Consider the following 23,074-nt stretch of genomic DNA (forward strand, 5'->3'; position numbering starts at 1 on the left):
CGGCTCAGGTCATGATCCTGGGGTCCTGGGATTGAGCCCCGCATCGGGCTCCCTGCTCCGCGGGGCGCCTGCTTCTCCCTCTCCCACTCTCCCTGCTTATGTTCCCTCTCTCGCTGTGTCTCTCTCTGTCAAATGAATAAATAAAATCTTTAAAAAAAAAAAAAAAGAAATGACTTATCAGGATAAAAATATGTTACATTAGGATAAAATTATGTGGGGGAAGTAAAATGAGGGGTTGGCTTGTTCATGAAGTTTTGTAAATGGATGATGGTGGCTATGAAATTGCTGTGGTATTTAGATTTCATTGGTGTGTTTAAAAGTGATGGAACTATTTTATTTTAAAATGTCAACTCCATGTCAAAAATGACATCTTTTGCAACTCTTCAGACTTCTGATAAAAAATTTGAGATGCCAAATTAGAAATCTACAAGTAGATAATATGATTTTTAAAAATTCTTTTTGCTGTAATCAGGCAAACAGGTTTGAAGACTTCAATTCTGGCTAGCATTCTTTCAGTTCTTTGGCTTCAAGGAATATGGTGCTAGGAGTTCACTCAGATATACTACACCCTGGCAGATCATTCTGGTATGGACAGATGGTTGTGACTATTTTAGCAAAGACATTGTATAGCTTATGAAAAACAACCATAATAACCTTCCCCCAAACCTGTACTATTTCCACAGACTTAAAAACTTTATGTTCAGCTGCTGAGAGCAATCGTAATATGTTATATTGTTTTTTAAACCACAGAATTGTTTTACGACTTTGTAATTTCCTTTTTCTATAAATGTGGATGATTTCTTTAAAAACTATAAGTTAATGGTATTATTAATATAATTTTTACTGGCCATGACACTAGTAATTGTACAAACTAGAAGTTTATAAATGAACTTTTTTTTTTTTTTTCCTAAGTGTCTTCTAAAAAACTGTCTGGAAGGACTTCACTTGTGATATTTACTTTGACTTGAGGTCATTCATGTAGAGATTTGGAATGTGTGCTCTCAATATTTAGTTGTGCTGGAAATCTAAATGCCAGTGTGTTACTGTGTAAACCATAGCTTGTAGTACTTATTGATTGTCTTCAGTATTATCCTAAAAAGTTAAGATTTAAGTTTTGGATTGGAAGAGTGAGGCATAAAATGTACATGTACACATTGTGAAAAACTACGGGGCTGAAAACCATGTGTACTTTTTTTTGGGCCAGAGACATTGGGAGAATATCATTCCTTTGAATAGATCAAGTCATCTGTTAATAGAAACTTCAGCGTTGCTCTTATAACCTTATCAAACATTTCCTTGGTTTTATAGTTGAAAATGGAAGACTGTGGAGGCTTAATTTAATGAAATACAGATTAAAAAATCACGGGTGATATTTTCAAAAGTGTCCATAATTTAACCATGAAAATAAAAAAATTAACATCACTACCACTTCATTCTCAGACCCTATTTAAGTTTTGTCTCAGTGAAGTTCTTTATAGCAAAAGATCCAGTTCAGAATCACACATGACGTTTAGTTGACATGTTTCTTTAATCTCCTTCAGTCTGGAACAGTTCTTCAGCTTGTTGACTTTGAAGATTATAGGCCAATTATTTTGTAGAATGAACCTGCGGGTTGTCTGGTGTTTTCTCATGATTAGATTCAGGTTATATATCTTAGGCAGGAATTTTACAAAACTGATTCTGTGTGTCTCTTATTGCATTCTATCAGATCATATATGGTTGCATTTTGTCCCATTGCTGTTGATGTTCACTGATCACCTGATTAAGATAATGTCTGCCAGCCTTTCTGTATTAGTTTCCTGTTGCTGCTGTAACAGATTACTACAACCTTAATGGCTTATTACAACACAAATTTATTCTCTTACAGTTCAGCAGGCTGGAAGTCCAAAATCAATTTCACCGGGCTAATCATGGGGTTGGTAGAACTGGTTCTTCTTGGAAGCTCTAGAGTTGAGTCTGTTTTCTTGCCTTTTTTAGCTTCTAGAGACAGCCTGTGTTCCTTGGCTTATGACTCTTCCCTCCATCTTCAGAGGACATCACTCCAACATCTGCTCCCATTGTCATATCACCTTCTTTGTCTTTAACCCTCCTGCATCCTCCTTTTAAGGATCCCTGTGATTGTATTGTGCCCATCCAGATAACGTAGGATACATCTCCCCATCTCATCTTAATTTGGTTGGATCTGTGAAGTCTTTTTTGCTATGTAAGATAATGTATTCACCAGTTCAGGATATTAGGATGTGGACATTTTGGGTGGCAGTCGTTCAGCCTACCATATTTTCCCACTGTAAAATTATTCTTTTCCCTTTTGTAATATTTTGTGGAAAGACACTTGGATCCCTTGTTCTTGTTGGTGGAGAGTGGTATTTAGAAACTAGATCTGGGTGTTAATGTGCTCACTGCTATTGATCTTACACACTGCTCCTAGGCTCCCTTAGTACTGTTGGGGAATATATATGTATAGAATACATCTGTATTTCTACATTGAAAGATACTAGTTCATACCGAAATCTTCAGTTCCAATGCAGTACCACAGGATTCGTTATTTTCGATTTTTTCATATGTGTAACTCCCTTCTCTGACAGTGAAAACTGACCCCAGTTATCTTTTATATGTTAACTTATTTGATCAGTCCCCCTGCATATTACCAGTCTCCTTTGCTGTCACCACCCCTTCCCGTATATGGATCCATTGTCATCACACCTGGTTCTGATACCTCCTACCACATACCTCTCCTATGTGGGTGCTTTCCTCAAAGCCTGGTGGTAACAGGGTAGTTGGGGTTCTTACTTACATGGTGGCTTTGGAGCATTCTATTATATGCAAAGTTCTTTTACTTATTTAACATCTCATTTAAGCACTGCAGTTTTGTTGTTTCTAGTATTGTGAAAAAATTTCTATTTAGTATTAGCCAGCTGGACTCAGTGTAGGTGATCTCAGTTTTGTTGGCAACAACCAAAGCATTATAGTCAGGAGCCAGTGGACCATATGCCTTCTTCTCCCATCAGGCCTGATCAGGTGTTGACCTTGGCCCTTTTCAATGTCATAGAGCTTCTTCATAATCTGTTTGATCTGGTGCTTGTTGGCCTTGACATCCATAATGAACACAACAATTATTGTTGTCTTCTATCTTCTTCATGGCTGACTCATTGCTCAGGGGGAACTTGATGATGGCATAGTGGTCAAGCTTGTTGCTCTTCCAGGGAAAATATTTGGGCTGCCTTTGGAGTATCTTGGGCCACCAGAAGGTGGGTGACATGCAGATCTTTTGTGTGTGTGTGTGGGGGGGGGGAGGCTGGGGTTGCCTTTTAGCATTGCCTTGTTGGCCTTCCAAGCCTTTGTTTTGGCTTCAGCTTTGGGAAGGGGAGGGTTTTTTCCCTTTGCTTTCTGCATGCCATCTTCGTGAAAAGATACATTTTTATTTTAAAACTTAATTTTTTTTTTAACTTAGGAAAGTTATTCAAGTGATGGTAGTGAGTTTAGTAAAACAATACATGGTATTTTGGCTTTGGTTTAATTCCTCTTTAATTGAATTGCAGATTTTTCCTGGCGACTAAAATAATGCCTTTTCTTATAACTCCTATATGAACCTATTTTAACTTCTTACGGGTTTGGGTGACTTTTCTAATTTAACGTAATTATTCTCATAATTGAATAGTACCATTTCTGCTTAGCTTCCTTTAATAAGCTGCATGTTTCAGCTATTTTATACTTTTTGTACCTTCTATAGCAAAAGGGAAAGGAAGAGAGCATTTCTCAGAAATTGCTGATTATGTGACTAAATATTTTGGGTTCAAGTCAGTTTTTGTGTTTTCAATTAGAAGTTATTTAAGTCTCACATGAAAATGGTTGCCTGGTAGTTGAACAAGATTTTCCACATAGATCATTTGTTCTGAGTGGCAGAAAAATTAACCTATATTGTCAATTTTTCTTAAAAGTTATTTGAGTAGGTAGTCTTTTATATTCCAGTAAAATTTTAGCATGGTAATGAAGGTTAGTATGGTATTAACTGGTTTTGCCTTCATGTGAAAAATGCTTTAACTTACCACCTTATTTATTTATTTTTTTTTGACAGAGCAAATTCGATTAAAGAATATCAGAAAAGTATATGGAAGATGTATGTGGTATCGTTTACGGTTATTAAAACCCCAGCCAAATATTATTCCTACAGTAAAGTAAGTAATTGGTTTCAATAAAAAAAAATACTTAGTGCTTACTCTTTGCTAGGTAACATATAAAATATGGGTATAATGATAAATAAACCATATGTTTAAAGAAATTGTAGCCTTAGGTAGAAGTAAGATGTGAATTTGGGAGCTTTCTAAACAGTGATTTAGAAGTTCAAAGGAGAGAATGTACTTCTGACTTGGGGGAGGAAGGGAGAAAGGGAAGTCAAATCCTGAAGGAAGACCTTGTGCATCTTGTCAGGATTTGCATTTTGCCTTAAAGACTATGGGAGAATCTTTAAAGATTATCAAAAGCAGGGAGGTGACATAATCAAGTTTGCATTTCATAGTGATAATTAAAGTTTATTGAGCACATACTGTATGCCAGATGCTGTGCTAGGGCTTTATGTGTTATCTCATAATTTTATTATTAACTTCAAAGTAGATGTTCTTGCTATTTTGTCAGATGAAGAAATTAAGAGGAAGATGAGGTAACTTGACCAGGGTCCTGGAGCTAGAAGTGGTAGAGCCGGGGACCTTTTATTTTGGCAGGCCCATCTGATTAAACAGGCCATTAGCATGTTTAATTAGAGGAGGCTTATTTGATTTTGTGAGGCTATGGGGTATGCTGGTTTAGAGCCTAGGCTTTGGGTCTTCACCCTGAGTCATCAATTTTGAGGTAGTAGGTGAATCTGTAAGGTGAAAGAGTTGCTATTATTGGAGGATTGTATCTTGTGAATTACTTATATCTATCTATCCAGTAGATAGGAGGGGAAGAACTAGCAGTGATAATTAGTAAAGGTAGAGCCATTGATTTTTTAATTTTGGTTTAAATGATGATGATAGTTTTCAACATATCTGTGTAACTTCAGGGGGCTTAAATGGTTTTTCTTGGTAAGGTTTTACTCTGCCTAGTTTGGTTCCTTTGCAGAGGGAGGGAAATTTTAGCTTTGGTGTTAAGAGTTCTTCATTGATGCGAAACTAAAAGGCAAAATTAGTGTTTAGAAGAGTAGTTTTATGTTCACTGTTTATTCTTTGCTTTTGCTTCTCATTTTAAAGTTTTATGAGGTAGCAAGGCAAATAGTTGTGGCCTCCTAATCTCTTCCTTTTTTGGTTTTGGTCAATACTTTGTGGGTATCTGAACCACAGTTTTCAAGGAAAAAACCCAACTCTGTGAAGTTCTCTTTAGTGATTAGTAAACTGATTTATGTAAATGGAAACACAAATTAAGGGATGTTTATAAGTGAGGAAGAATTAAATAGATAACTGGTAACAATTTAGATAAGGTCAGAAACATCAAAACCTTTGTGCTGCTTAACCTTAAAGCATTGTTCACAATTAAGCAGTCATTGTGTGATGCTCTAATTTCAGCAAGTTGCTTCCAAAATGACCTTTAAAATATACTTAGAGTAAAAACACAAGACTTCACAAGTTGATCACTGACGCTATATGTAGGGAAAAACGCTTATCTTTTCACAGGACCTAAATATGTTTTTAAAAAATTGGGTGTAGATCATGATGAAATCCATTATGTTTCCACCTTTGCTTTGGCTTTCAGGAAATTAAAGCATAGTGTTATTGGTTGTTACAGTTTTCATCAGCCTGGGGGGTTCTATGACGAGCTTCTCTAATCCTCTCTTCATTCTTGAGCTTAGAGAGCCAGGTGCAACATGGAGAGCATCTGTCGTGGGGTATAGTATATCCTAGGTGTTTTGATTTCTCTCCCTGCTACCCTTGTTTGCTTTTAAGTCTTGTTTTAGTGGTTTTCAATTTTACTTTTATCTTTGTTTTCTGAGCTTTCTTAGCCTTTTGGGGTATTGGCAAAACAAAATGTGGAATTATTAACTTGTAGATTTTCAAGTGTTCTGTAGCATATCGAAGGTATGGCAAACTTTGGGTTTGAGTTAAAAATTACTATGTAAATTATTCTCCTTATTCATTCAATAAGTAGTCATTGTGTGCCGATTATTTATGTGTCAGGTAATATACCAGGAACTGATATATTGTGATTAACAAATAGATGTGGTTCAGCAACTTAACAGTTGTGGGAGAAACTGGCAAGTAAACAAGTAATGATAATAGAGTTTAGTAAGGGCTGTGAGGGGTGTGCCATGACAGAGCAGAGGAAGGGCCTTCTGGCTTGAGACAGAGAAGGCTTCTCCGAGTGAGGTCAGGGCTGAGATTGGGTAAGACATCCTGAGAACAGCTAACAGGAATTGTTTACTATCTGTGAGATACCTTCTAGGTGCTTTACATACCTAATCTCTTTTAATTCTCAAACCCACTCTATAAATTGGAAACTGAGTTGTAAAGGACAAAGCAACTTTCCAAGATCTCTAAGTTAAGAAGTGGTCAAGCTGGGTGGGATTTGATCTCACGTAGTTTTCCAGAGCCTGTGTTCTTAATTACCTCTCCCTAGATAGCTAGGTAAAAGTGGGAGTGTTCCAGGTAGGGCATTCTTTTCCTCTTTGGGGATATAGGCAGTATGGAAAGAAGTTTGCAGTATTAGGTATTTAATAAGGATTAGAACATTATTTTGGCTAGATGGAAAGAAATTTGTATCTGAATGCCAACCCTGTTTAAGCTACTCTGGGGTTAGTCAAAAACTCAGTAAGATCCTGTCCACATGCTCAAGGAGCTTGCAGTGAGTTAGAGGAGAAAAGTCATGGGTTTTGCTTCTTAGTGACTGTAACCCTGGTTTCCCCATTGATCACTTTGACAAGGGTAAGGACTGCTTTGAGGTGAGTCTTGAAGGATGAATAGAGTTTGGATAGGCAGAAATGGGGAATGGGAATTTTAGGTGGAAAGATTCAAGAGCGAAAGCATGATGGTAGGAAAAGCTTAGGGAACTTTGGGAGATGGGGATTTTGTTTTTTGTTTTTTGTTTTTTTTTTTTTAATTTGGGTGATAAAGGTCAGTAGGTGGATTTAAACTTGATCCTAGAGGTTCATTCCAAATAAATATTTTTAAGCTAGGTTTCTACCAAATGAGCTTAAACACATGGAATATTTTCTGTCTTTGAAAAGAAGGTCACTCCAATTTTGTTTGATTAGGCCTCGTAGGATTCATTTTATGTCTTTAACGGTTCCTACTTAGCATAACAAATTGTGATATAAAGTTAGTAAAATAAAAAAATAAAATTACTCAATTTCATCACTTAAAGATAGCCACTATTAAGATGATTTACCTTCTATATTTTTAATAAACTTTTATTTATTAAAAATAGCATATTATACATATTATACATATATCTTGGAAAGCTGTTTTTCTTGTTTTAATTTAATTTAATGATCTTCCACAGCAAATATTGTTTTTATTGGCTAGATGGTATTTCACTTTATTAATATACCGTTAATTTGTTTACTACTCTATTGATGGACATCTCTGTGTGTGTTTTCTGTTGTTATTTCTGTGTATTCTGTGTATTATTTCTGTTATATATCTGTAACCAGCTTTTTATACTTTATATACCTAATTCTAGTTTACTTCCTTCTAAATTTCTTGAAATAGTTAAAAGGGTATGTACTTCTTCAGGGTTTTGATACCTTGTTGCCAGACAGTCCTTCAGAGTGTAAAGGGTATGAGTGTTCCTTTTTTTTTTTTAGCCTCTCCAACACTGGTAATATCAGTCTTTTAAATATTTTTACTAAACAGAGCATATTGGAGAGAAGAGGTTAGGTTTGTTGTTTTTTTTAAACTATATATTCCTTTATATCCCTTTTTATCCAATTATGTACATCTTTCTATATCTGTATTGGCTAATTATTTGGCTGTGTCTTGGTTTATTAGTCTCCTATAAATGGTTTATTTAATTAGTCCCATATAAATGGATATTTAATGTGTTTCTAAAGTTTTACTGTTATAAACAAGGCTATTCATTCACCCATTATTTTTTGCAGTTTATCTTACTCAAAGTCTAATTATTAGGTTAAGAGCAGCTCTTTTTTTTTTTTTTACATAAATGGTTTATTGAATACTTAGTATTAATATATTTTGATCTAATATAATGAGACCAATAAGTTGAATTAAGTTCTATACATAAAATTCTGCAAATAGTAATTGAGGGAATATTACATGTAAGATTCTAGGTGCAGACTACTAGATTCTAGAGAATTCAAAGGTAAAAAAAGGCGCTGTTCTGGTTGTGACAGGAGTTTACAACTCAGAGATTATAGAATTGAGTCAATATCATAGCGATGTAGGATACTTTAGATTGTTTTGTTGCTTTGTTCTGCCATATGTCTTTACAGATTCTTAAAGGAAACCCATATAGGTATATTTATTTATACTTCACTTATCTTTTTCCTAAACAGGAAAATAGTTCTGCTTGCGGGATGGGCATTGTTCTTATTCCTTGCATACAAAGTTTCCAAAACAGACCGAGAATATCAAGAATACAATCCTTATGAAGTATTAAATTTGGATCCTGTAAGTAGTATTTTTCTACAATGCACATTAGTTTATTGACCCTGTGAAAATACTGTAAGCCCATATCCTAAAAGGAATTGGGTTGTGCCTAAAGAAATCAGACTTTGGATGTGTAATCCATTATTATTCTAATGTATATATGTTTTTTAAGCTGCAGATGTTAAATTCCATCCTAGTAAGGCTTGGTTTGAAATTGATAAATACAAGAATGTTTGAAGATGAGATGAGAAGTTAGTATATTTTTAAAAGACTTTTATAAGATTGGCTTAATGCAAAGTTAAAACCAGGGGGTTCATTTATGTTAGTTGGATGGTAAAAATCTCATGATCCTGTGTTAGTTGACACTAAAGCAGTGTGTTAAGTCTTTCTGTCTTACAAAGAACTGGTTGCATTGTTAATGGTTTTGTAGAAGCAAAATTTGCATCATATCATCTGATTTTTCTTATTGCGATGATCATGATCAAGAGAGATTTTTTTTTAAGATTAAAAGATTTTGGGGGGACAATTTAATGCCATAAAATTCAATATGAAAAATTTATTAATAGAAATTGAGTCTAATTAGGAAACAGGTAGGTAAACTTCTTAAGTGTTTAATATTAAAGTATTGATAAACAAATGAAACCAAATATTCTTCTGATTATTTCTTAGAAAAGGAGTTAACCTTTGATTTGAGAGTTTCTTCAGACAGACTTAATTTACTGTGATCACTTTGATATTTAAATGTTGCTATCTTTTTATTTTACTTTAATATGGCATTGTGTGGTTTCATCCTTAAATCCTTGGTGCCTGGTGTTACACAACACCCAGTAGGTGCTCAATAAAATAAACATATTGGACAAAATAAGTATATTTTTATTTAAAAAATACATGGGATGAAACTTATGGGACAAATATATAGGATGAAAACGTTTTCTCTTTCTGAAAATACCCGAATAGTTTATATTTAAAGTTCAAAATAGGGTGAATTATGTTTTTACAGCATTGTGCTTATTTTAACTAAAACAAAGCTTTCCTTTTAGGGGGCAACAGTAGCAGAAATTAAGAAACAGTATCGTTTGCTGTCACTTAAATATCATCCAGATAAAGGAGGTGATGAAGTTATGTTCATGAGGATAGCAAAAGCTTATGCAGCGTAAGTATCATAGGACCCATTACACATTTTTAGGAGTGGTAAAGATAGTTTTTTATTTGAATAAAATAGTTGTCATAAGCTTTTAAATGCTGACCTTATATGTTGAGTCTATTATTTATGGAACTGCCTGACAACCCTAAACTGCTAATTTAACTAAACTTGAATTTTAAGTAACTTAGAGTAGTGCTTTTGCCCTGTGAAGTTAGTTAAATTCAGTAGTAGGTAATATGTTAATTGAGTTATTTTCTAAGCATTCTGATTAGAAGAGGATATACTTACACCTTGTTTTCATATCTAGGCTTTTTTTAGACTAGATCTATTTCTCTTATTTTGGAAATGTAGCTTATCTTATTAAGCTATCTAAAGACTAGTTTAATTTTTGGGAAACAAGATAAGGGTATATAAAATTAGAGATAGTCTTTCCTTGAGTGTTAATATTACAAGAGATAAAAGTTAACTGGATTCTTCAGGACTCATAGGCATATCCCAACACAACTCTTATGTTAAAGAGTAAAATACAGACAAAATGTTGTCTATTTTTAGAGGACTCAGTGATGTATAATTTTGTGCTGATTTTAAAAATAGAAGTAAATAATAGGACGGGCGCCTGGGTGGCTCAGTTGGTTAAGCATCTGCCTTTGGCTCAGATCATGATCCCAGGGTCCTGGGATCGAGCCCTGCATCGGGCTCCCTGATCAGTGCAGAACCTGCTTCTCCCTCTCCCTTTGCCTGCCACTTGCCCTGCTTGTGCGCCCTCTCTATCTCTATGTCAAATAAATAAATAAAATCTTAAAAGAAAAAAAAGGTTAATAGGATACTCAGATGTAATAGCAAGTAGAAGTGGTATATGACTTACAGAAGTTTGGGAAATACTCATTTTGTGCTTAATAAAAGTATATTGACTGTGTCTCCTCTCCCCTCTTTTTTGTGAGTTGCTTGTTACATATGTGAGTATGATTCTGCGATAAAGCAGTGCCTTCAGGAACTTCTGAAGTGTGTACTACATTTTGTTTTCTGCATGGCAGATGTCCTCCAGATTGCTGTCTTTCAGTTGGTGTCTCCCCTTTTTTCATTGTGTCTCTTCCAAGCATTTACTCTCATTGCACAAGTGTTACAGTGCTTTAGTTGCTGTCTTCAGGTAATTTGAGAAGAACTGAAGATACCCAGAGGAAGTCAGGTAGCTAAGATTGTTTAATTGGTAGTTTTAATTTTAGTCCCTTTGTTCCCCCCTCCCCGCTCAGTTTTCAGGTATTGTAACATTCTTAAGTTCATGATTTTGTTCTCACGTTACTGGAAATCTGACTCTTTATGTTGTATGGTCACTATTCTAAAAAGTACAGAAGAAGAATATATGGCCTTTGGTTTTAACTCAATTATATGATCAAGCTATAGAATGCTTTTTTTAAGTAAAATGTCTTAAATAGTTGATGGTCCGTAAGACAAATGAAAGAGTAAAATAATTATGGGACCCAGAACTTTGAGATCTTGTAACTTGTATAAGTATAAATGGATTAGATAAATATAAGTTCTGGGTGATTGAAGTTCCCATTTTATGCATAGTTCTAGCAGCCTAAGTATAACTCAAGCAGCTTTTGGAATGCATTTATAGGCTTTGAACTGCAAAGTTTTTTAGAATTTGCTTTGGCTGTTCAGGATATTTTCTCTTCCCTTATTTGCCCATTATAATAACAAGCTGGGTCATTCCTATTTCTTCATACCAGTTTCTAACTTAAAGGAAAGAAGGTGGTTAGTTTCGAGGAGTTAGACCAACTATTGAATTTTCTGGTTCATAGTTTCTGGTTTCTCTTGGATATAGTTGGGATTTGGCTTTTGGGTGTAAAACCTATGTTTAAGCTACTTTATAACAAGTGGACAACATAGATGTTACTTTAAAGCTATTTTTTAAAAAAAACCGTGTTTTTGTGTGTTCTATGCATGAATATGTAACTTAGCTTTACGTAGTCAACTCAGGGTCATTCACCTATAATCTAATGAAAACATTCTCTAGATCAGGATGTAAAATCTGGGACCCCTGAAACTGTATACAGAATTTATGTGTATTTGTTAACTATGCATTTTTCCAGGGCCAGAAGGGTTAGAGATTTTATCAGATTTGTAACAGGATCTATGACACAACCTCCCACCTGCAAAGTTAAGGGATCTAATCATGTTTAGGAAACTTTATACTCCTTGAATTTTTAAAAATTATGTTAATATTATTGGTCTTGTTTAAGCTTATTATATATGAATTATACTAAAATGACATAACTTTTTTTTTTTTAAGATTTTTTATTTATTCATTTGAGAGAGAGAGCAAGAAAGCCAGCACAAGCAGGGAGAGAGGGAGAGGGAGAAGCAGACTCCCCGCTGAGCAGGGAGCCTGATGCGGGGCTCGATCCCAGGACCTAGAGATCATGACCTGAGCTGAAGGCAGACGCTTAACCATCTGAGCCACCCAGGCGCCCCCTAAAATTACATAACTTTTAAGTGTTTTGTCTTAGGAGTGGTATACTGAAGCACTAATAAGTAGCCAAAAATGTTGCTTTCTTACACTTTTAAAAAGTTTATGATAAAGTTCTTTTAATTTCATTGAGTATGGAGCATGGTGCCTGTCACACACCAGTTGTACAAGTCAGCTTAATGAGTGAATTAATGGAATGGTAATCAGCTGTGTATGCAGTTTGAAAAAATCAAGTGCTTCTATGATGTGAGCTATGCTTTATTTTGCAAAATCGAGGGCATTGTATAGAGAACAAAGCAGTTTATTATGCTGCCATCATTAAAAAGGTAGAGCGGACAGATAATTATTTTTGGGAAAAGAATCTGATTAGAGGACAGAATATTGAGAAAAATAATAGCAAAACCCCTGGATAAGTGCAAAGTTGTACAGGGAAACCAGGGCAAAATTTTTTGAGAAATATCCTTCCCTTAGCAGAAAAGAGCCACCATAAGCACCGTCCTTATGAACCTCTCTACAGTGCTTTTTGTTGGCTTCTGTATTTTACTGTGGACTTAGGTCAAATAGTATAAGTGGAGTTAAAGTTAAAAAGGGACTGAAGATGTCAATGTACTTGTTTTCATAAATGACCAAATTGATAAGTTTAAAAATATTTTCAATTCCTGACGAACATAAATGCGGAAATCCTCAACAAAGTATTACCAAGTCACATTCAACAATATATTAGAAGGATCATTCACCACAATCAAGTAGGATTTATTCTGGGGATGCAAGGACGTCTCAGTATTTGCAAAATCAGTCAGGGTGATAGACCACATTGATAGAACGAAGAATAAAAATCAGATATCATCTCAGTAGATTCGGAAAAAGCATTTCACAAAATTCAACATCTGTTTTATGATAAAACTCTCCCTCAACTCTTAGAGGGAACATAGCTCAACATAATGAAGGTCATATATGAAAAACCCACAGCTAACATCATACTCAGTGGTGAAAAACTGAGCTAAGACAAGGATGTCCACTCTCACCACTTTTATTCAACATAGTACTGGAAGTGCTAGCCACAACAGTCAGACAAGAAAAATAAATAAAAGACATCCATATTGGTAAGGAAGAAGTTAAACTGTAACCTTTTGCAGATGGCATGATACTATACATAGAAAACCTTAAAGACCACCAAAAAACTTTTAAAAGTAATAAATGAATAAATAAATAATAAATAAATGAACCCTGTAAAGTTGCAGGGTACAAAATTAATACCTAGAAATTGGTTGCATTTTTACACACTAATAATGAAATAGCAGAAAGAATTTAAGAAAACAATTTCATTTACAATTACATTAAAAAGAATGAAATACCTAGAAATAAGCTTAAGGAGGTGAAAGACCTCTGTACTCTATATAAAACACTGATGAAAGACATTAAAGATGACACAAAGAAATGGAAAGATATTCCATGCTCATGGATTGAAGAATTAATATTGTTAAAATGTCTGTATTACCCAAAGCAATCTACAAATTCCATATAATCCCTATCAAAATACCAATAGCGTTTTTCACAGAACTAGAATAAATAATTCTAAAATTTATACGGAACCACAAGAGACCCCGAATAGCCAGAGCAATCGTGAGGAAGGAGAACAAAGTTGGAAGTATAACAATTCCAGATTTCAAGATATACTACAAAGCTATAGTAACTAAACTGTATAGTATTGGCACAAAAATAGACACACAGATCAGTGGAACAGAATAGAGAGCCCAGAAATAAACCTGCATTTATATGGTCAATTTCTGACAAAGAAGGCAAGAATATACAATGGGGAAAGTCAGTCTCTTCAAAAAATGGTGCTGGGAAAACTGGACAGTTACATGCAAAAGAATGGAACTGGACCACTTTCTTACATCATACACGAAAATAAACTCAAAATAGATTAAAGACCTAGTTATGAGACCTGAAACCATAAAACACCTAGAAGAACATAGGCAGTAATTTCTTTGAGATCCACCATAGCAACATTTTTCTAGATAAAATTCATAAGGCAGGGTGCCTGGCTGGCTCAGTCAATAGAGCATGGGACTCGATCTCAGGGTTGTGAGTTGAAGCTCCACACTGGGCATGGAGCCTACTTAAAAAGATTCAAAAAATTATAAGGCAAGGGAAACAAAAGCAAAAATGAACTATTGGGACTACACCAAAATGAAAAGCTTTTGTACAGTGGAGGAAACCAATAAAAAGGCAAACTACTGAATGGGAGAAGATACTTGCAAATGACATATTCAGTAAGGGGTTAATATCGAAAATATATAAAGAACTTACATAATTCAACACCAAAAAACCAACAATACAATTAAAAAATGGGCAGAAGACCTTAATAGACATTTTTCCAAAGAAGACATATAGGTGGTCAGTAAACACATGAAAAGATGCTCAACAGCACTAATCATCAGGGAAATGCAAATCAAAACCACAGTGAGTTATCACCGTTCACCTGTCAAAATGGCTACAGTCAAAAAGAAAAATAAGTGTTGGTGAGGATGTGGAAGTTTCCGTGCACTGTTGTTGGGAATGTAAATTGGTAAAGCCACTGTGGAAAACAGTGTGGAGGTTCCTCAAAACATTAAAAATAGAAATACCGTATGATCCAGTAATTCCGCTATTGAGTTTTTACCCAAAGAAAACAAAAACATTCATTCAAAAAGATATATGCACCCCTATGTTTATTGCAGTATTATTTACAATAGCCAAGATATGGAAGCAACCCAAGTGTCCATTGATAAATGAATGGATAAAGAAGATGTGGTACACACACACACACACACACACACACACGACTATTGTCCATAAAAAAGGTTGTGATCTTGCCATTTGTGACAACATGGATGGACCTAGAGGGTATTATGCTAAATGAAATAAGGCAGAGAAAGACAGACCATATGATTTCACTTATATGTGGAGCTTAAAAAACAAAACAAATAACCAAAAAGCAGAAACAGACCCATTAATACAGAGAACAAACTGAGGTTGCCAGAGGACAAGGGATGGGAGGATGGGCAAATGGGTAAAGGGGAGTAGGAGATACAGATTTACAGAAGAAATAAGTCATAGGAATAAAAGGGAATATTTTAAAAATAAGTCATAGGAAATACAGTCAATGTTATTATAATAGCATTGTATAGTGAAAGATGGTAGCTACACTTGTGAGCATAGCATAACTTAGAAACTTGTCAATCTCTATTTTGTACACCTGAAACTAATGTAATATTGTGTGTTAACTGTACTTCAGTTAAAAAAAAATTAGGGGGCACCTGGCTGGCTGAGTCAGTATAGTGTGTAAGCCCCACATTGGATGTAGAGCTTACTTAAAAAAAATAATAAAAAATAGAATGGTTTAGAGGAAAAAAATTTGAACTCATTGAAAATTTTTGCTAGTTTTTAAAGATACTTCTGCATTTTCACTCTTAATGTGGAGCTTTATTGAATAGAAAACTACATTTGTGTGTATATTCTGGGAATGTTAAAATTAGGTTTGGATATAAACATAATCTTTTGCCACTTAGTCTTCAAAAAATGCCTTTCTTATGATACTACTGGTCATTTTGTGTGTGTCTGCCTTGTCTGCTTAACAACATTGTAAAGTTTTTGAAGGAATTGAAATTTTCTTTTAGTATTTTTTTAACATCTATTTTGGGACCTGGAATAAAACCACTCTCATTTTGTGCCTTGAGCCATGGCCCAGATCAAGGGTAATATTTCTTTTTATGTGTTTAAAAAAATCACTCTGTCATTTTTATATTGCTGGGTTAGGAAGCTGTTGCTTTAGCAGGTATTATCCTAGTCCTTCTGGCAGTTGGTTTAGGAGAAAATTGTGACCTCAGCACAATGCAAATGACCTTTTCTATAGCAATGGAATTTTACAGGTATTCATTTTTTTCTTTGAGAATGTGGTACCAGTTTTGGGGGGATTATTATTATTAATTTGTATTAAGTTTATAAATAGGTATATATTATTATTAAAGTCTAAACAGTGCTCATTGAAGAAATTTTGGAAAATATATGAGGATATAAGAAGAAATATAAGAAGAAAGTCACCTGTAATCCTCCCTGCCTTCTCAGAAAATGTAGTAACCTTTAAAGTTTTATCTTCCTGCTTGAACTCGCAAAACTTGAGAAACCACGGGCCAACCAGGAATTTCTGTAAAGGCTCAGTAGTTCTCATTTGCTTTAATGTAGAACTCCTTGCTTTCCTCTCTCTCTTTTTTTCTGATTTCAGAGAGGCTTTTCTTGATTTTCTAAAATTAATATCTATAAGAAATGAGTTGGTTAGATAGAGTTTGTATATATGAGTACTTTTCAGATGTGCCTTTCTAATTTTGCAATTTTGTTCTTTTAATGCTAGTTTAACTGATGAAGAGTCGCGGAAAAATTGGGAAGAGTTTGGAAATCCAGATGGCCCTCAAGGTGTGGTAAATAATAACTACAAATTACTGGTGATATGGTGTATATATGTGTGTGTGTATGTGTGTGTATAATGAAAATATTAGTAGATTGAAAAGAATATTTTGATTTTCTTAGTTAATAGGAAAATTATAACCTCAAGGAGCTAAATAGATATTTAAATGAGCTCTCTTTAGCTAATTTTTACTTTATTTTTCTTTCTAGCAACTAGTTTGAAAGATAGAACTTAGATCGGGTTGATGAGAAGAGTAATCACTGTAATTATTCATCATTTCCAACTAGCAGTTGATAAAAGTTGGATGAAAACAATCTGTTTTTCTTTATTGACTTTAAAACATTTTCTTGTATATTCACAGTGTTTACAGTACCCAGGACATATAAAAGAATTTAGATTTAATAAGGAATTCATGTACTTTGGTTGAGTTTCTCCCCCCCCCACCTTCTGGAAAAATCCATTAACTTTTATGTAATGGGAACACACATAATATAATCTTTCTTAAAGCTTTTTTTGGGTTGGGGGGAGTTGGGAGGAAGAATTTTGGGATATAACTAAATAATAAAACTGAAAGTGGAGATTCTTCAGAAATACTCTTTCTGTTTTAGCCACAAGCTTTGGAATTGCCTTGCCAGCTTGGATAGTCGACCAGAAAAACTCAATTTTGGTGAGTGCATGTAAATAAGACACATTATAATGTGTTAGATATAGCTTAGTAATATAAAGGGAGCTATAAAAAAATACTGCAGTGCTGTTTTTAATGTAACTGTGTATTGTGAAAACTTTTTACATAATGGAGAAAAGAATTGGTTCTCATTATTAGGTTGCTATTTGGGCAGTGTGTTCTAAATGTAGTTTTAAAACCTTAAAGTTGTGATTTCTTTTGGAGGCAGTTTCAGGTCAAGTCTTACCATTGGTTTGGAGAACTTTGGTTTTATATGGTATCCTAAGTAGTACTCAAAATTGGAATTATCCTTCATTTTACATTTATCCAAGCTAAATTAATGTTATAATATATGCTAAATTAATGCTGTATATATTCTGTATGGTACTTAGGGAGGCAGTAGGATATCAGACTTTTTTTTTTTTTAAGATTTTATTTACCTGAGAGAGAAAGAGAGAGAGAGAGATGAGGGGCATAGGGGGAGGGAGAAAGAATCTGAAGCAGACTCCGCACTGAGTGTGGAGCCCAACGTGGGGGCTCAGTCCCATGACTGTGAGATCATGACCTGAGCCAAAACCAAGAGTTGGACACTCAACCAACTGAGCCACCCAGGCACCCCAGGATATCAGACTTTTAATCAGTGATAGACGCTGCAACTCTAAAACGTTGGGAATTACCTTAACCTATTGTTCAGGAATAGATGTTTCCCTGTTTCACATTTCTTAAAAATGATTAGGAGCTGTCTTTGAAGCAATAAAAAAGAAAATTCATATAGTCTGTAATTTGTTTTGAAAATGGCTGTTTAATGTTATTTTATGGCTGACGAACATTATCTTAAGGGATATGTGGTTTCATATATAAGAGTGTCTGTCATGCTTAGGATTACTGTGGGAATACTGGAGAAGAGAAAGATAGTTAGCTACCTGATTTGGGATCAAGTAGTAGGAGAAAAATCTAAGATCAATAGATAGAAATTACTTGTAAACAGAACATTATGAAGTTGTTCCTTGATAAGGAACCAGGCTTCTATTATTTATTTCTAAGACACTAACTACTTGCGAAGGTGTGCATGTATAAATACCTGACTGGACGGAAAATACCATTTATAAGGCTGTTTTGCTGGTGTTATCTACAGAGCAGATTAAAAGGTAATTTATTATAGTGGATAAAAGCATAAAATTTTAGAGTTGAAATGCCTGGATTCCAATCCTGGCTCCACCACTTACTAGCTGTGTGACTTGGGACAAGTCATGTAACCTGTGTTTGCTGCAGGTTCTGTATTTGCAAAAGGAAAATAATAATGGTACCTTTCTCATAGAGTTTGAAAATAAGGATTAAATGAAATAATACATGAGGAGTGCTTTTGATAGTGCCTCTCCCATGTAAACCTAAAAATAAGTGTTCTTAGGTATTATAATTGACCTGTGAAAGGCATAATTATTTTCTTTTCCATTCTAGGTTTTACTTGTATATGGATTAGCATTCATGGTTATCCTTCCAGTTGTTGTAGTAAGTTCTAACTCTTTTTATTAACAATTTTTGGAAAGGGAATTGGTGGCATGCTTTAGAATCTCCCTGTAAGATTGCAATTTGTATTAGAATATAATCCATTGATCCTTGAATTTTAAGAATCTTATATTCAAGTATACTTTAAAGGTCTTCTAAAGGTGATATCATTTGAGTATGTTAGAGTATATCTCCTCCCAATACAAAAGTTACACAACTGAAATAATACAGATGTATTTAGAGTTTAGAATGTCTTCCTTCATCACCTCCCTCAACTTCATTTCTTCATTAGAGATAATCACTGATAAGTTTGGTGTTCTCCCTTTCAGATTTTTTTAAAAAATATTTATTTATTTATTTTTGAGGAGGGGGAGGGACAGGGGAGAGGGAGAGAAAGAATTTCAAGCAGACTCCCTGCTGGGCATGGAGCTCTGAGATCATGACCTGAGCCGAAATCAAGAGTTGGACGCTTAACCAGCTGAGGCACCTAGGTGCCCCTTTCAGAGATTTTTCTATGGATTGTATATACACACACACTTAAAAAAAAAAATGTCATCTTACTGTATGTATTGTTCTGTGACTTTTTTTGCTTCCTATATTGGAGGCACAACATATAGAGCAAACTCATTTTAAAAACTATTGCATAACACCTCAATATGGAGATAACATAAAGTTTATGATTTTACTGTTTCTTTTGTGACTGGGTGGTTTTCTTTCTGGTCTTATAGTTCCTCTGAGTCCCATAGTGAGACTGATAATTAACTTGTCTTGCCTTCTTCATAGGTTTGTTGTGTGAGGATCCAGCTATATGGAATCATGTGAATGAAAGTAGTATATCAACTGTAAAAGTGCTCCTGCACTTATTTATCAAATATTTATTAAATACTAACTGTCAGAAACCAGCTTGTTGCTTTTATAGCAATGGGTTGTTTTGTTTCTGTTTTGTCTTCAGCTTCTAACTGAACCATAAATGTTTTAATCATATATATGTAGTGAGGTAGGTTGGTGTTTAGGTGTTGGCCAGTATGAATACTTGCTAAATAATTTGAAATATGTAACAAAGCATTTGTTCTAAAGTTCAGGTATTGTTACTTGTTTTATGAACATTTAGAAAATTTGACCAGAAACATATTCTGCATCAAACCTAATATTTATTGTGGTTTTGATGCTTTATTTATTGTTTAATTTTATTTGCATTTTAGGGTTCTTGGTGGTATCGCTCAATACGTTATAGTGGAGACCAGATTCTAATACGCACAACACAGATTTATACATATTTCGTTTATAAAACCCGAAATATGGATATGAAACGTAAGTAAATTTAAGTAGCTGTGATATTAGATTATTTTCCAAGTCATTTATGTGATATATATTCAACTGGAGACATTTCATTTCAGTTTTATATTCTGTTCATATAACTAAAGCTGGAGGAGAATGCTAACACCCTTTATCACATGTATTTCTTTTTTTTTTTTTTTAAGGATTTTATTTATTTATTTGACAGAGAGAGAGAGAGCACAAGCAGGGGGAGTGGCAGGCAGAGGCAGAGGGAGAAGTAGGCTTCCCACAGAGCAGGGGGAGCCTGATGTGGGACTCGATCCCAGGACCCCGGGATCATGACCTGAGCCAAAGGCAGTTGCTTAACCAACTGAGCCACCCAGGCGCCCACATGTATTGTGTTTCTATTATTCCCATTTACTCAGCTATATATATATATATTTTTTTTTTCCCCCTAGAAATTGTATGGTAAAGCTTCATGTGGGTTAATTTTGTAATAATACTAGCTAATATTTCTTGAGTATTATATACCAGGCATTGCTAGGGATTACGTATGTGTTAATTCAATCTTTATTTTGCTCCCATAAGTAAGTTTCTGTTTTTAAGCACATTTTATAGATGGGGAAACTGAGCTTAAGGATACATACAGTAAGTGGTAGAGTTAGGATCAAACTCAAGAGGTCTGGTTCCCAAGCCCTAAATCAGTACGTTATACTGTATTAGTCTCAATAAAATAAGTAGAGGTCTTGGATGTGTTGAAAGAAAATTGCCAGAATATTTAATTCCCAGATTCTTATTTCAGAATTTCTTTATGGAAAAAAAAAGTTCCATTTAAAATACTTTCTTTGATTCCATAAAGCTAACAGTATGAATTTTATCCTTGGAATATATAATGTTGCATTTCAGAATCACTGCTCTGCAGAACTTACAGACATATCATAGAAAAACCCTGCTTCCCCTCCTTGGGGGAAAAAAAAAAAGAAGACACAAGTTTTAAAAAGTTTTAAATTGTGCCTCACTGTAGAATACATTTTTGTTCCAAAACCTAAATTGAGTTTTCTGTAGTTTGGATTTGCCAGTTTTATTAATTTTTTTGGTAATGAGAAAGAGACTTCTCAGAATCATGTAACTATGTGAACAGATCTTTTATTTTTGGAGTATTTTTGGAATGAGCAGGTCTTTTATTTCTGAGGAATAAGTGGTTGTTACTCTCCCTTTTACACACATATATCACTTTTCCTTATGTTGAATTGAGATATTAATATAGAAACCCCCTTATGAAAGTGTTTCATGTTTATGGTGTGTTTTAATGTGTTTTTTTGCGTCAGTGATCTTGATTCCTATTTTATTTCTGACAGTGACACTTAGCCTTACACAGTTCTATGAGAAAAGCACTGTTTAGTTGCTGGTGGGCTTGGTTATACATCCTTGATTACTTTAGTGTTGGCATCATTTATTATACAGCTGTTTTAGGAGTAGATGTTTCATGAAACATTTGAGGGTAGTGATGGTAGTTAGTGGCTCACACATACTACTGTGCTTACTGTGTGTCAGGCACATCTGAAGAAACTGAAGCCCATAGAGAGGTGAAGAATATTGTCCTAGGTCATTTAGTTAGGGAGTGGAACTCTGGGGTCTGTGTTCTTAACCTCTGTACTGTCCTGCTTTTTGTGAATACATTGCGTGCATTTTCTGCTGGAAGGTGAGATTCATGACTGTAGTGCCAGTCATCAGACCTAAAACTCTCTCTAACTCATTGTTTCTCGGCCTTGTTTAACTATGGAGCCCCTCTTTATTTCACTTAATAGTTATTAAGATCACATGGGATACTTAATAATTGCTCTGTAGAAAGTTTCTGTGGAACACATGCTTAAGTCTAGAAACAGATGCTATTTAAACTGATTTTAATGCATCCAGTGCTTTGGGGCCCTTAATTTGATGGATATTTCTATTTACTTGTGATAGGTAATATTGTACATATTTTAAAAAGTGAAATGTTTCTTTTTTATGGGAAAAATGAATACTTGTTAATGGAGTTCGGATGATTTTTAGCTTTCCATGCAAGTGGAAAATTGCCTCAGTGTAGGATTAATGAAATATCATAGGAGAGGAAGTTAATAGGTGAGCAAATGTATTTATTTACCTTCATATTACTTTTGTTTTCTTAGGTCTTATCATGGTTTTGGCTGGAGCCTCTGAATTTGATCCTCAGTATAATAAAGATGCCACAAGCAGACCAACAGATAATATTCTAATACCTCAGGTTAGGCCTAACTCCCAGATTCCTTGATATAAGCATTTAGGTATTAAAGTTAATGCTTTTTTAGGTATATATTTTTTAATAATTATTTTATTTACTCTAGCTAATCAGAGAAATTGGCAGCATTAATCTAAAGAAGAATGAGCCTCCACTTACCTGCCCATATAGCCTGAAAGCCAGAGTTCTTTTACTGTCTCATCTTGCTAGAATGAAAATTCCTGAGACCCTTGAAGAAGGTAAGATTCTAATATCTGCAGGGTTTTTTGTTTTTTTTTTAACATTTATTTATTTTAGAGAGAGAGCACACGCGAGCTGGGGGAGGGAGAGGATAGGGGAAAGAATCTCAAGCAGACTTGGAGCTGAGGATGGAGCCTGGGGTGGGGCTTGATCTCACGAACCTGAGATCATGACCTGAGCTGAAACCAAGAGTCAGATGCTTAACTGACTGAGCCACCCAGGCGCCCCTTGGCAGGGTTTTAATAGTACAAAAGCAGTGGATTTAATTAGACCTCATGTGCAGTGTTTTGGCCCTGTTCTTTTTTGCTCAATCAAATAATTGCTCAAGGACCTTTTAAAAAGAAAACTTTATGCTACATAATTCACAAATATTTTGAAAGTCTAAGGTTAAAGTCAGATACTTTGACAAATGTTAAAATTTAGTATTTCAAGGTGAGAGAAGACTCTGAGAAATGTTTATTCAGTTGCAGATTATATAGTAATTTCTAGTGACTT

The 23,074-nt window shown here is 34.6% G+C and overlaps 1 protein-coding gene across 2 annotated transcripts in view; it reads left to right on the forward strand.

Annotated features, from left to right (window-relative positions):
- SEC63 (SEC63 homolog, protein translocation regulator) overlaps positions 1 to 23,074 on the forward strand; it is a 69,517-nt gene that overhangs the window by 12,571 nt on the left and 33,872 nt on the right. For both annotated transcript variants that reach the window (XM_032408128.1, XM_032408130.1), the window contains exons 2-10: positions 4,076 to 4,175; positions 8,480 to 8,594; positions 9,614 to 9,726; positions 16,581 to 16,642; positions 17,243 to 17,301; positions 18,757 to 18,807; positions 20,007 to 20,115; positions 22,251 to 22,345; positions 22,446 to 22,578. In XM_032408128.1, coding sequence (XP_032264019.1) covers positions 4,076 to 4,175; positions 8,480 to 8,594; positions 9,614 to 9,726; positions 16,581 to 16,642; positions 17,243 to 17,301; positions 18,757 to 18,807; positions 20,007 to 20,115; positions 22,251 to 22,345; positions 22,446 to 22,578 — 837 coding nt within the window. The remainder of the gene's footprint in view (positions 1 to 4,075; positions 4,176 to 8,479; positions 8,595 to 9,613; positions 9,727 to 16,580; positions 16,643 to 17,242; positions 17,302 to 18,756; positions 18,808 to 20,006; positions 20,116 to 22,250; positions 22,346 to 22,445; positions 22,579 to 23,074) is intronic.

This window comes from Phoca vitulina, unplaced genomic scaffold, assembly GCF_004348235.1.
Source record: "Phoca vitulina isolate PV1807 unplaced genomic scaffold, GSC_HSeal_1.0 scaffold9, whole genome shotgun sequence".
NCBI classification, from domain to species: Eukaryota; Metazoa; Chordata; class Mammalia; order Carnivora; family Phocidae; genus Phoca; species Phoca vitulina.